The following is a 14,876-nucleotide window of genomic DNA, read 5'->3' as shown; positions in this document are numbered from 1 at the left end:
CTTTCTTGAAAGACGCAAAATATTCCGATGCAATTCTTCTCAGGTTGGATGAATTACCGGTACACTGTGCATGTCAAATTAATCTATTGGCATAGACACTTTCCATAAGCCTCTCCGTGAGCCGTCACCTTACCGTGGTGCAGGGGTTTGTGTGTCCCAATGATCCTAGGAGCTAAGTTGTCTGGGGCTTTATGCCCCTGGCAGGGTCACCAATGGCAAACAGGTCCTAGGTGAGGGACCAGACAAAGCACGGCTCACAAAGCCCCTTATGAAAAATAAAATCTATGGTACTCAGTTTCCCTTGCCCGGACGCGGGTCACCGGGGCCCCCCTCAGGAGCCAGGCCTGGAGGTGGGGCTCGTTGGCGAGCGCCTGGTGGCCAGGCCTACACCCATGGGGCCCGGCCGGGCTCAGCCCGAAGAGGCAACGTGGGTCCCCCTTCTCATGGTCTCACCACCCGTGGGAGGGGCCAAAGGGGTCGGGTGCAATGCGAGCTGGGCGGCAGCCAAAGGCGGGGACCCTGGAGTTCCGATCCTCGGCTGCAGAAGCTAGCTCTTGGGACATGGAATGTCACCTCTCTAGCAGGGAAGGAGCCCGAACTGGTGTGTGAGGCAGAGAAGTTCCGACTGGATATAGTCGGACTTGCCTCCACACACAGCCTAGGTTCTGGTACCAGTCCTCTCGAGAGGGGTTGGACTCTCTTTCACGCTGGAGTTGCTCATGGTGAGAGGCGCAGAGCAGGTGTGAGCATGCTCATTGCCCCCAGGCTCAGTGCCTGTACATTGGGGTTCACACCGGTGGACGAGAGGGTTGCATCCCTCCGCCTGCGGGTGGGGGGACGGGTCCTGACTGTTGTTTGTGCATATGCACCAAACAGCAGCTCAGCATACCCACCCTTTTTGGAGTCCTTGGAGGGTGTGCTGGAGAGTACTCCTGCTGGGACTCCCTTGTTCTGCTGGGGGACTTCAATGCTCACGTAGGCAATGACAGTGAGACCTGGAGGGGCCTTATTGGGAGGAACGCCACCCCCCATAACCTTTATGGACAGAATCTCTAGGCGCAGCCGAAGCGTTGAGGGGGTCCGTTTTGGTGGCCTCAGTATTGCATCCATGCTTTTTGCAGATGATGTGGTGCTGTTGGCTCCTTCAAACAGGGCTCTCCAACTCTCACTGGAGCGTTTCGCAGCCGAGTGTGAAGCGGTTGGGGTGAAAATCAGCACCTCCAAATCTGAAACCATGATCCTCAGTCGGAAAAGGGTGGAGTGCCCCCTCCGGGTTGGGGGGGAGATCTTGCCCCAAGTGGAGGAGTTTAAGTATCTTGGGGTCTTGTTCACGAGTGAGGGCAGGAGGGAGCGAGAGATCGACAGGCGGATCGGTGCAGCGTCTGCTGTGATGCGGACGTTGTATCGGTCTGTCGTGGTGAAGAAGGAGCTGATCCAAAGGGCGAAGCTCTCAATTTACCGGTCGATCTACGTTCCAACCCTCATCTATGGTCACGAGCTATGGGTCGTGACAGAAAGAACGAGATCCTGGATACAAGCGGCCGAAATGAGTTTTCTCCGCAGGGTGTCCGGGCCCTCCCTTAGAGATAAGGTGAAAAGCTCGGTCATCCGGGAGGGGCTCCGAGTCGAGCCGCTTCTCCTCCACATCGAGAGGAGCCAGATGAGGTGGCTTGGGCATCTGATTCGGATACCTCCTGATGAACGCCTCCCTGGTGAGGTGTTCCGGGCATGTCCCACCGGGAGGAGACCCCGAGGAAGACCCAGGACACACTGGAGAGACTATCTCACCCAGCTGGCCTGGGAACGCCTCGGGATCCCCCGGGGAGAGCTGGAAGAAGTAGCTAGGGAGAGGGAAGTCTGGGCTTCCCTGCTAAAGCTGTTGCCCCCGCGACCCGGCCCCGGATAAGCGGTAGAAGATGAATGGATGGATGGACTTTCCATAAGGTGTAAAATGGACTGCATGACAATTTTTGCATGATTGGCAAATGCAATATGTGTCCACCTGTGGTGGATCAGCTTCCACATCCATTTGTGTGAGCAATCAGTTTTGCACCCGCTTTTGCACACGCAGACGTTGAGTACAGGGATTCTCTAACATATTACATTGGGCATAACCTCAAAAATAGTTAGCTCTTCAAGTTTCACCACAAAGACTATGATAAAAATACGGTAGCATAGTCGGCCAAAGTTTTAATTAAAAAAAAAACATGGAAGCATCTGGAATATTATGCACAATGCAATATAAACATTAACACTGTGCTTCAATTTAAATTTTTACTAGATTGCATTTAAGTAGGAACTGTTTGTGTGTGTGTGTGTGTGTGTGTGTGTGTGTAGGGGAGAGGGCGATGGGGGGGGGGGGTGCACCTGCTGTACGATGGTAGTTAATTCTAAGCAGAGCTGCACAATATTGTTCTTCAGTAATGAGTACTCTGTCACACTGGCAAATGGAGACCTGAAATGAAGGATGAAAACAGTGAACAGTGCAGTCCAGCCATTAAGAAATTCTCAATTCTCAGTAGCAAACAAGTACTAACAACAAAGAATCGCAACGCTCAGTGTTTCTTCTCTTTTTGTGATCCCTCACCTTCATAAGGCCTGAAGTCCTCAGCATTTTTAGACAAATATGTATTTTCCTTCTCATATGTTTTTTTTTTTTTTTTTCAGAATTGAAACATTTTCTTTTGGACTTTGAGCTGTCACAGGCACAGGGATCGACCCTGAAAAATTGGCAATGCTAGCACATACATAAGAATATTGACTGTGTCTTACTGAGATGTGTTTGTAATAGACTACCCAGCAAATTTATCAACAGGGTGGCTGAGATAACTTTTCCCTAAATTAGGAACGCCACGAATGATTATTTTGATAATCCATTAGTCGCAGATTATTTTTGCAATGAATTCACAAATCCAATATGTCAATTGCAGCTGATTACACCAGTGAGCAGACATTCGAACCCAGGACCTCTTGAATGTGACTTAGTCATGCCAAACACTGTTGCACTGCGTTGCCTAGCTCTTTCGAATGTTGCTAAATAAATTCAGATTCATCTCGTCTATTAATCTTGAGATCGTGCATACGTAACCTTATGTGTGTACGTAACAAACTGTACATTTATGCGAGTTATTTACAGTAGTCAATCTTCATTGCTTCATTATTGGGCGTAAAAGATTACATGATATAAAATCACCGTCCAAATTCAATTGTGTGTGTAGTTCATACCTGTCGAGCCAGGCTAGTAGGTTTTTTGCCGCACCAATTAAATCCACCACTGAAGTGAGGAAATCATTGGGTAGCCTCCGGGAAGCTCTTCCATCATAGTGTCCTCCCCTCCGCCTACCCAGGATGAAGTTCTGAAGGTTCTTGGCTGAAGCATTCAGCTTGTGTGACAGAGTCCGGAGATTTTCTGTCTCTAGGCCATAGTTCTGGAAGAAAAACAAGATTCATTATTGTGAGCTGCCAGGTAGAGACAACAAGGCAGATACAATGTCAGAATGTAAAAAAAAAACTGCCCTGTGAACTTTCACAATTAAAATCTACATTTTCCAAGTAAAAATCAGATTCAGCCATAGCTGTACCAATAAAGTATATACAGTATTCTTCATATTTTGATTTACAATAATGTTTAGCTGTATGTAAAATGAAATGTAATGTACTTGTGGATGACACAACGCAGCATGGAGAGTCTCTGGTGCAGAAATGTACGAGTACAGTGAATGAAGGAAACCAACAGCCTATGAAGTATCCACCCTCCTTTAATTCTTACCCAGTTCCTCCTCTATTTGTATTTTTATAACAAATGACAGCCAGGCTAATCCACTTCTATCTTGACATTCAGGCTTTGTTATTGGTGTGCAACGGACCCTGTCCTCTCCTTTTAGGGTTAAGCAAGGGTGAATTTGCTTCTTACATTGACGATCACACTTTGTTGCTTGTGGTTCAATTTAAAATAAAAACATTTAAAAAGTAAACTATATAAAATCGTGTAATTCTGAGGCCAACACTAATACACTGTGCTGCCCAATAACTACAATACTGTAATCAGACATTCACAGAAATCAATACCTCTCACCCGGTGCCAATATAAAGTGAACTTGTACTTTATTTATGCAGCAATTCAACCTTATATTCCATCTTTTGTGAAAAAAAATCTCTTCTCTGGACTAACGGGTTATACAGCCCTGCAACCTTGTGACCCCTGCAAAGAAACACTCAGACCCACCGAACCACATTGTCCACAGCCAACCAATGCACCCCTGCAAATGTCTTGCTGGGAAGAGGCTGATTCCTGCTGACACGATGATTGCACATGCACACTTGCACAGATCTAGACTCTATTTCCTCTCTGCCTCTAGAGCAATTTAGTACAGTCACGACCACCGTGACTACAAAGGAGAGAGTTGCACAGTGACAGCCAGAGGAGTGAGGGACCAAATTAGAGAAGCTAAAGAGGCAAAAAAGAAGATGAACAGAGAGCAACTGGCAATGCCGAAACTGGGTCATGCATATGTTACAGTATGTTCTTTATGATCTAATGTACAGAAAGGAATAGGGATGAACATGTGAACTAGAAACATGTTTGCGCGTGTTACAATCAGGCTTCCCTATGATTCAGTATGGCATTTGTGTCTGCCTCTTGGGGACAGAGTGCACAAATGAAGAGGACAAATAATCATCCCATCACGGCTTATTGTGTGCAACGTCGTGTGTTTGTGAGTTTGTATCTCTGTGTGTACAAAGAGAAAAATAATTTGAGCTTGCATATGTGCCTGTGAGTGTCAATCAATATAATACAAGGACGACGCCATTAGAGTAGCCCCCCCCCACTGCCTTCATGTCGATCCGGTTGCCATGGCAGCGGAATGGGGAAAAGCCTCTTCTATGCTGAAATTCCAACCATTGCCAGACCTACGTAATTATAATCAAACATCATTTATGATATAAAAATCATAACATTAACTCTTCACAACCTCACAGATCGCAAGTTATACATCTGGAAGACCACTTGTCCCTCATTGGACTCAAATGTGAGCTGGATCCTGATGGGGGTACAATCTGGTCTGATCACTCATTACAAGCAGACTATAAGCAGACAAACATCCATTACCATGCACATTCATAGCTTCAGGAAATTGTTTTAACATGGGAAGAAGCTGGAGTATTTGGACAAAACCCGCAGAGAGAATTAGCAAACTCCACACAAGAAAGGCCTTTGTCGAGATTCCAAACCAAGATTGCAATGAAATGCAGACAAATATGTGCCACAGATTGATCTGAAAGAGGAAATTTCAGAAATGCATTCTTTTCTATGAACGAAGCCCAGCTTCGAGGACTGCTTAATCACAGTTGATCAAAAGAAGTGCCTTCAATTTAACCCCCCAGCCCCCCAAAAACTACAGTGAAAAATAATATGGACTGACAAGCAGACTGGAAGTGTTGCTGAAAGCCAAGAAGTGAAGGACACCAGAAAGACAATGACCGGGACCAACTTGGAGGCTACCATAACCAAGTGCATTCTTACAAAGTAAATGTAAATTCATGACATGCTCATACATTTACAATGAATAAGTCTTCCATTGAATACGATCCAAAACAGTCACCATCCATTCCTAAGAGTCACTTTTGAAAGTGACTGTGCTGTCTCATTTCAATTTTGGCTGCAAATTTCGAAAATAGCTTGTCTATTTTCAATCTTTCTCAAAATGACATTGAAGAAATCTGTTTGAAGGACTGGAGTGCGGAACGTTTCAGTCCTAGGAGCAATTTTGTCGACTCAAAAAGAATAGTGAGCCAATAAGAATCAAACACACCCTTTATGAAATGTCTGAAACAAGTTGATTCCTTGGTAGATGGACGAACGTAAAAAGCATCACACAAGCAGCTTATGTGGTGCCAGAAGGACAAGCGAACAAAATATGTCGTAGCTAAACTAACTCCTAAGCCTTGTCCATTGATTTAACTTCTTAATTTTTTTTTACATCAGAGTGAATAAGGGAGAATGAATTCAAATCACAAAGATAGGGGTTGTAATGATCCTGGCGACGCACTCTCTGCCTATACTTTCTGTCTCTTGCCGTGCCAGGTAATCTGTGGAGCCTTTGGTACTTCATGTGTGACATCCTACAGCCAGGCATTTTCACAATATTTGTTGCCCCCCAAAATCATGAAACATTCAGAGGACGAAATTGCATTCGACAGCAGTGATAGCGAGCGAAGCGCTCCAAGATGGTGCCTAGAAAATCATGTGACCACTTACAGCCAGTCAGCGTCTGTAGCAGCAACAAGTTTATCATACTCGGTTTATCTACGCTGCTGAGTTGCTCTCGCACTTAGTCTTACTATGCCGCATACTGCATGAGGAGGCCTAATATTTGAAATTACATGCAGGACAAACATAGAACCTTAATAATATTAACCTTTTATGTGATATTTGATTTTTGGTAATAAAAAAAATTCTCTCTCTCTCTCTCTCTCTCTCTATATATATATATATATATATATATATATATATATATATGCAGAAAATTAGCTTTAGCTATTCAGCAGTTTTGCACCATGCTTGGTTGATAATTTTCATGGAAGAGAGCCTTTTGCACTGGAAAAAAAAAATACATAGTTTTTTTTTTGTTGCTTGCTTCAAACCCCTCCATCATTTAAGATTCTCATCAGGTATAGAGATTTGCTAACAAAGCATGAAGTAACAGGGTGATTGTTTATACTGAGACCTTTACTGTTATGATGATGAATTGTGTACAGTACGTCCTGTCCTAGTCCATACGATGTCACTGGGTGCCATTTATTCCTATGTTGTAAAATTGGAAAGGTAAGAGAAGTTGATTAACAGTCACGAGCATGCACACACTGCACACACTCACATACACACACCACACACACACACTACACACTCACACACACACACCACACACACACACACACACACACACACATGCGTGCACACACTCAAACAACCTTGGCTAATCCAGCAGTGTGTGCCCGAGAGATAAGGTGCATCATGCATATTTTTTTCCCACATACTCTCTCTGTTTTATTTCCCCTCTCACACCTCCCGTCCTCTCTTCCTCATTTTCTCTCTTGGAGGGTCGCACCTAATTCCCCCTAATTCTCTAATCCGGAGCAGGGGCACTACACAGGCTGGCTGTAAAGACATACAATGCTGGCCTAAAATGGTTTAACCATTTTATTGCCAGTATATATATTTTTTAAAACAGGTTGAAGAAAATACACACATGCCGTATATGGTTGTTTGGATGAAAAAAAATCGGATACTGTTGAAATGCCTGTTTTTTGTCAAGGGAAAAACTAGACCAAAGTAAATCATTTCAAAACTTTTCTCATCATGTGGCATAAAGCTTGTACAGCTCAATACAAAATCATACATATTTTCAAGAGGAGGAGTAAAAAAAAAAAACAGGTGGGATAATGTGACTGAAACAAGGCTTTTCCTGACATTTGTTTGGCTTTTTAGCAGATGTAAGATTTTATGTGAACACAAACTGGTATGCATTTGAAATTGCTCAGTGATGAGAAGTGTTGTGGTTGCACCCAAATTACCTTTCAGAATTTTTGCAAAAATGTTAATGCCTTTGAAATTATTTACCATTCTCCTTCAGTGACTTTTTTGAAAACAAAAGATCCTTCTTATTAAGGTTGGCCCTACAGCCAGAGATTGGACCACTTCAGAGATAAAAGGGTTTGAGAACAGTGGCACAGGCTTTATTCCAACAAGTTAGTAGAAGCAAACAAAACACTAACCTAAAACCACGTCATTATAGTACGTCATTGCGAGAAATAAAACAAGTGATACTAGTCACTAACAAGGTGGTGGACAGAGTAGACCAAAGAGCTATTTACAAAAGTGAAACAGAACACCACAGAAGTATTTATGTGTAACAAAAAGCTTATAGGCCATCTGGTACACCGATGAGAGGTAAAATGGAAACATAAGATGACAGCGGAACTTAAGCCCGCACACATCCAATTCTAGTGGAACAACGAAGCTGGTTGCGACAGGAATGGCAAGCAGCATCCAAACAATACTCCGGTACATTCCTTAATTTAGAGCCTAACTTAAATACGATCCACTGCTGTATTCTTTGGCGTTCGACTCAGCATGACTTAGATTTGTTCTTGATTTTACTGCTTGGTGCTTTTTACCGCCTTTATTACCGATTCGTCTTACTGTTTATTGTGTATGTTAAATCGCTCCATGTACAGCACTTTGTATGCAGCGATGGCTGTTTGAAAGTGCTCTATAAATACTGTTGACTTGACTTGACTTGACTTGACTTGAGACAATCTGATTGATTGCGAGTGCTGCAACTTTATGACTCCGCCTACCACTTAACCAGGTTAGACTGTGGACAGAGGGAACACATTACAAACAGGCACAAACCCATGATATGATACCACTGTTGCCATGGAGGTTTTATGCTAGCTGACCATGGCTTTTGCTGTTTGATGTGACCACACAAAGCCTAATAGAATAGTTGAATTTAATTTGGGGTTAATCAGGAGCCGTAAAATTGTGGGTGGTGACTCCATTTATACGGAAGCAGCATAGAAGCATGCAAGTATGTTCCGGTGTGGAACCAGTACAATGGAAAAGTGGCTCGAGAGAAGTTTAAAGGTTAAGAGGGTGACTGACCAGGGCACAGAGGAGATCAACTGCTTCAAGGATGAGCTCCTGGTGTCCTATCCTCGTAACTCCCAACTCCTCCAGCTCCTGATGGGTGATGTGGAGAAGCTGCTCTCCGCCCATTTGCTCCCGCTCGAAACTCTTCACATACTGCTGGAGACAGTCATCCAGACCTGAGAGAAAATAGGAGGAGATTCAGGTCATCATGCATCAAAATGTCATCATAGTTGGCAAACTACTATGATATTTGGGGTGATGAAAAAACTGAAATAAAAAAAAGACTCATTGAGAATGCCTTCTGTTTTTCTTTTATTAAAAGACACAAAATTTGGAAATAAGCAATGTAATTAAAATAATTAATTTTTGTCAATTTTGCTAGTATTGCTAGTTGTTGCTGGACCCACATGCAAGGAATAGAAGTTCCTTTTATACATATGATTGATGTGCATGTAGGCGGCCCGGTAGTCCAGTGGTTAACACGTCGGCTTCACAGTGCAGAGGTACCGGGTTTGATTCCAGCTCCGGCCTCCCTGTGTGGAGTTTGCATGTTCTCCCCGGGTCTGCGTGGGTTTTCCAATCAGACTGCCATGCAGGCTGATTGGACACTCTAAATTGTCCCTAGGTGTGAGTGTGGGCGTGGATGTTTGTTCATCTCTTTGTGCCCTGCGATTGGCTGGCAACTGATTCAGGGTGTCCCCTGCCTACTGCCCGAAGACGGCTGGGATAGGCTCCAGCACCCCCGCCACTCTAGTGAGGATCAAGCTGTTCGGAAAATGGATGGATGGATGATGTGCATGTTTCTTCTGCACTTTTGCAAGACTGGCACATTTCCCAATTAAAATTGTGTCAAACACAATATACTCAAGAGATGCAAGTAACATATTGGCTTTTAACCTGACATGCAGTGTGTAGAAGTGGCAGTCTGGGATACTATTGATCAGTTAAGCGCTTCAGGCTTTGGATAAACAAAGTCAGCAAAAAGCACACATCTCCACAGAACTAATGAACAAGCCTCTTTGAAAATTACAACACGTCAGAAAAAAAGGGATGAGAGCGCCCATCTGAGGATTACAAAGTCTGCCTGCAAATGTTGGTTTCAAACACATCACACATACAAAACAATTACAATTGGTGTTGATAAAGCTGAGTGAAGCCGCGAGGAAAACACTGATGCCCGAAGGAAGTGAGGACGACAGAGAGACAGTCACAGAGTAACATAGTCAACACACACACACACACACACACACACACACACACACACACACACACACACACACACTAATAGCACTCATATGTCAAGGGCTACAGAAGCCAAAATATCAGTCCAGTGTTATTCTGAGAGACACATGATCTTGTTACATACAGCCTAGCAGAGCAAATTGAAATCTGACACATTTCAATGTACTGTTACTCCCCAAGTGAAAAAAAGGGCAATTTTGACTTCATTATTTTTTCATTTTGATTGCCTCAGATGTGCCAATCTGGTATTATCTCATATAGGACCATGAAAATACATTTTGTACATGAAAGCTACATTTGAGAAATAACTGTGTGGCGGCACTACGAATAGTTCTTTAAATATGCAGAAACAGCATTTTACTGAACTCAGCTGAGAGTACGTGCTGCAGAACAAATGTCAATAACGTTTTTAATAACGCCTGGCAATGTGATGACATTGCTCATTCTTCTCGCCAATATAACATGCATGTTATTACAGAAATTCATCTTTTCAAGCTTCAAACTGATTATATTGTTGATGGCAGGGCACCATCTATTCGTCCATCCATTTTCTAATCCGCTTATCTGCACAAGGGTCGCGGGCGTGCTCGGATAGGTCCCAGCTGTCTTCGGGCAGCAGATGGGGTACACCCTGAATTGGTTGCCTGCCAATCTAAGGGCACACATGGATGAAAAACCATTCGCACTCACACTCCCACCTAGGGCCAATTTAGAGTGTTCCATTAACCTGCCGTGCATGTTTTTGGAATGTGGGAGGAAACCGGAGTACCCAGAGAAAACCCACGTAGGCATGGGGAGAATATGCAAAGCCCACACAGGAAGGCCGGAGCTGGAATCGAACCCTGGACCTCTGCACAGTGGGGCTAACCAGTCGCCCACCGTGCCGCCCACGACGGGGCACCATCATTTGAAAAAGAAAAGAAAAGGGGGAAAAAAAAGAAAAAAAGGCAACAGCACATATTGTTAGGTTACATTTTGGTGGACTGAAAACCAAAGTGACTAATAGCTTGTGAACAATAGCGCCACCATGGTAGCAGTTGGATTCAAACTTGGTATAATTTGGTTTGTTTGTTTTCTTCAAAAGACCAACACTTCCCAAACATTTTTCCGTGAGCTCATTCCAATAAATACTTGGGTTTAAGTTGTTTAAGGGAAAGTTGGAATAAATACAAATGATATTCATACATCCTATATCTTGTTCAAAATAAAATGTACATTCATGCATTAAATTGAAGTTCTGTTCCCTTTAAGTTGTTTACTATGGTCAAGAAAGACAAAGTCCAAAGTATTAGTTCAGTATCAACAGAGATATCCTCAAGTTAAGAACATGAGCAGATTTCTTCATGCCGCCGGCAGCAATAGGAGCAGATACAGCCATGATGAAATGATCGAGGCAGAAAAGACCCTGCAGCAAGTAACAAGGAATTTGAATTCATGACTTCAAACATTTTACCATATGAGAGAGAGACACATTTGCTCTTCTCGTTTGTACCTTCGCTTCAGAGGAAAGGAGGCATTTAGGAAGTGTGGTTTTGTTATACAGTGTGCCATATTCTGAAGTTCGTTTGAGGAAAACACATCTAGATTTTTGGAACCCCCCCTACACACACACACACACACATTGAATGTGTTGTTACGATTGAAGTTGCTCATCACCACCCCGTGGTATTTGAAAACACTTGTTTTCCATACATCTGGAAAAAAACTATACATTTTATTATAATCACCAAATTAAATCATTATGTTCAATCAAGTAAGTATTGATTGAAGTAAGTTCAATCAATACATCTTCCCCTTAGGGAGAAGCAGCTGATCTTCAGACATTTACAGGATTTTTCGATTCTTTTATTCATCAACAAGCAGTTTACCGCATTTTTAACTGCAAGACAAATAATTCGTGACCCATCTCTAAGAGTTGGTCATGCAGTCTAATACAAGTCAAACAAATATGAGCCCCGGCGAAGCTAAAATAAACAAAAAAGTGTCATACTGTGTAGTCGAGTGCTGCTTTTCCCTGGAAGCTGTTTGCTGGAAATCAAAAAATAATGAAATAATGGAAATAAAATGGACTGCAGATTAACAGCATCCACATCAATCCTGCAATCAGGAGGATAGAAATGTGTCTCATTTGATCATCTAAATCCAAAGAGTAAATGGTGTGGATTTTTTTAAAGCTTATTTTTCAGGTTTGAATCCCTGTAGGGAATTTTTTTTAAATCTAAAAATTATGGGGGAAAAAAACACCTCAACAACATTGTCTCCATTATTATTATTCCATGTAGCTTTTTCATCTATATTCCATGCAAGTCCTTTCAATCTTATTGCGGTTTTTTAGGCAAAAGATGAGGGTTGCCAAGCAACCAACAGCAGTATAAGGCTCGAAGTGGAAGTTACGGATCAGCATTTGCCGGCCCTCAGAACTATGCACTGACGCAAGGCACACACTGACATAAAAACAAACACACAATGTTCTGTACAGTACTTGTATTTGAAAAACATTGTTGAAGGCCATAGTAAAATCTGATTTTACTACTTAATATGAGCTGAGATGAAAAAGCTACCCAGCAGTGACTTTCCCGCTTGCCCGTTAACATGAACTGAAATCACACAGTCAAATCTGTTTTTAGCTTTTCCGTCGAGACCTGATTTGTGTCAGAGTGGAATTCGTGCAAAGCGCACTGACAGGCAGTGCCGAGCTCTGTCTTATTGCCTGGCCTCCTATCTTTGAGTTTCCTGCCGGAAAAAAAAGGGCAAGCAAAAAGAAAAGACTCCAAACTCACTAAAATATTCCTACTGTGAAATATTCATCACGTCATTAAAGAATATTCTTAAGAAGGTGCATTTTAGCTCTCCCGTATGTCAGCTTTCGTGTGCGCCTCAGCCTCCGATCTCAAACGCAGCTTGCTGAATGTGGAGCCAGACTGAACTGATGACACTTCTCCTGGAAATATTCATCTTGACACAAACTGACATGCCAGGACTACAGAAGTACTGAAGTACTTTCAAATGTATCTGAAAGTACGTTTGAACATATTTGCAAGTACAGTACGTTCATACAGTATTTGCAACTACGTTCAAAACCTATTTGCCAGTTGAAAATGTTGACTCCACATTGGCAGTCCCACACTTGCGTGCAGGAGTGAATATTGCTATTCAATACAATCGCTGATCAAGAGAGAATGGAATTCCAGCTACTGTTTGAGACAAGGACAAAGTCAGAAAGTCATAGCAATGAACAAATAGTGCAACCCCCCCCCCCCCCCCCAAAAAAAAAACAATGTACAAAAACTCGAATGTACATCATGGAATATCACGGCAGATCTCAGTAGTGAGCAGAGAAGCTTTACTTTAAGGATGCTTTCACGTCTGTAAATTCCAAACAGACTGTGATTCCACACAACAAACAAACAAACACATCAGGTGACAGTGTTCTCTTCTCCTATTATTTGTGAGCGTAAATAAACACAAAATGGTCTACGAGGCTACGGTACATCAACAAATAGAGCACACTGAGGGAAATTTTGTAAGCAGATGTTTCTCCTCACGATTAAAAATGTATGTTTGAACAACATACTATGCCGATGAATGTTAAAAGGAGGCCATAAAGGAGGCCTGATTGTTTGCATTTGATAACCAATAAATGGCATATAAATATACAATATTTCTTGTCATTTTTTAATTGAAGATGTATTTTTATTTATTAGTTCATAAGGGTGGCACGGTGGACGACTGGTTCGCACCTCCACAGTGCAGGGGTGTAAGGTTTGATTCCAGGCTCCCGCCCTCCTGTGCAGTTTGCATGTTCTCCCCGTGCCTGGGCGGATTTTCTCCAGGTCCTCCAGTTTCCTCCCACATTCCAAAAACATGCATGGCAGATTAACTCAACCTCTAAATTGTCCCTAGGTGTAATTGTGAGCGTGAATGGTAGGTTGTCTGTGTGTGCTCTGCGATCGGCTGGCAGCCAATTCAGGATGTATCATGCCTGCTGCCTAAAAACAGCTGGGATGGGCTCCAGCATGCCCACGACCCTTGTGAGGATAAGCGGTTTCAGATAATGGATGGATGGATGAATTGATGATGAGTGCTGCCATCTCCATCTGAACCTCCAGCTGGGTGAAGTCGAGTTTTATTGAACCTGACTGGTTCATTTCCCACTTAGAGATGCTGGAGGTTGAGTTGCTTTCTCATCGCTGAAACTGTCCAAGTCCCTCTCTTCTGCTTTGGTTGGTTTAAACCCCACCTGAATTTTATTCCTACGTGACATAACACCTGAACAAACAAACCACAAAGGGGGAGAAAATGCCCTTGTTTAATGCCCTCCCCCTGTTAAGATCAAAATTGACCCTACCTCATAAAAATGTTGCTCCTGAAGTGTAATTTGGAATTCCCTCTCTATTCCTGTAGGTGGCCTTAGAATGTCCACCTGGCGTCAGTGACACGATTCTATTCTATATTTGCTGGTCAGGGAGAATTCAGTTTCAGCAATGTGTGCAATCCTATAATAAGGTAAAGTGGCTGTTGTCGTCCATCACCAACAGCGCTGGTCAAGATCTCCTTTTTAGGACTGAAGTAAACTAGTAGATTGAAAACCGCAGCTGGTGCACAAAGCCATGACATCAGCTCCTTGCCAGGTATAAAAGATACGGGCCTGACAGGGGTTGGGGGGCTTTTTTACATCCATGCCTTGGGCCACTCAACTTTTTGGAAAGACTTCACTCTGACATTGGTTGAATAAAATCTTTTCCCAATCAGCCGTGGTCCCTGAAGTGCTCATTCGTCGGGAAACAGCCACCGATCACCGAGTGTTTTTTGAAGACCAGCGAAGCAGCAAAAACCATATACCACACTCCTGTGACAACAGGTGCAAAAAGATGCGTGCGCACACACACACACATACACACACACACACACACACACACAGGACCCTCTGTCTCATGGTCCAGAGTACTTTGATATGTTGCCCACTGCATCTCTCTAT

The 14,876-nt window shown here is 43.1% G+C and overlaps 1 protein-coding gene across 1 annotated transcript in view; it reads right to left on the bottom strand.

The window, feature by feature from the left end:
* The window catches only part of si:ch211-26b3.4 (connector enhancer of kinase suppressor of ras 2), a 59,673-nt gene that overhangs the window by 37,852 nt on the left and 6,945 nt on the right, over positions 1 to 14,876 (bottom strand). Inside the window, exons 2-4 of the mRNA XM_052058547.1 lie at positions 8,669 to 8,832; positions 3,226 to 3,428; positions 2,368 to 2,455 (exon numbers count right to left, since the gene is read on the bottom strand). Coding sequence (XP_051914507.1) covers positions 2,368 to 2,455; positions 3,226 to 3,428; positions 8,669 to 8,832 — 455 coding nt within the window. The remainder of the gene's footprint in view (positions 1 to 2,367; positions 2,456 to 3,225; positions 3,429 to 8,668; positions 8,833 to 14,876) is intronic.

This window comes from Hippocampus zosterae, chromosome 1 (assembly GCF_025434085.1).
Source record: "Hippocampus zosterae strain Florida chromosome 1, ASM2543408v3, whole genome shotgun sequence".
NCBI lineage: Eukaryota > Metazoa > Chordata > Actinopteri > Syngnathiformes > Syngnathidae > Hippocampus > Hippocampus zosterae.
This window is presented reverse-complemented; position numbering and strand designations above follow the sequence as displayed.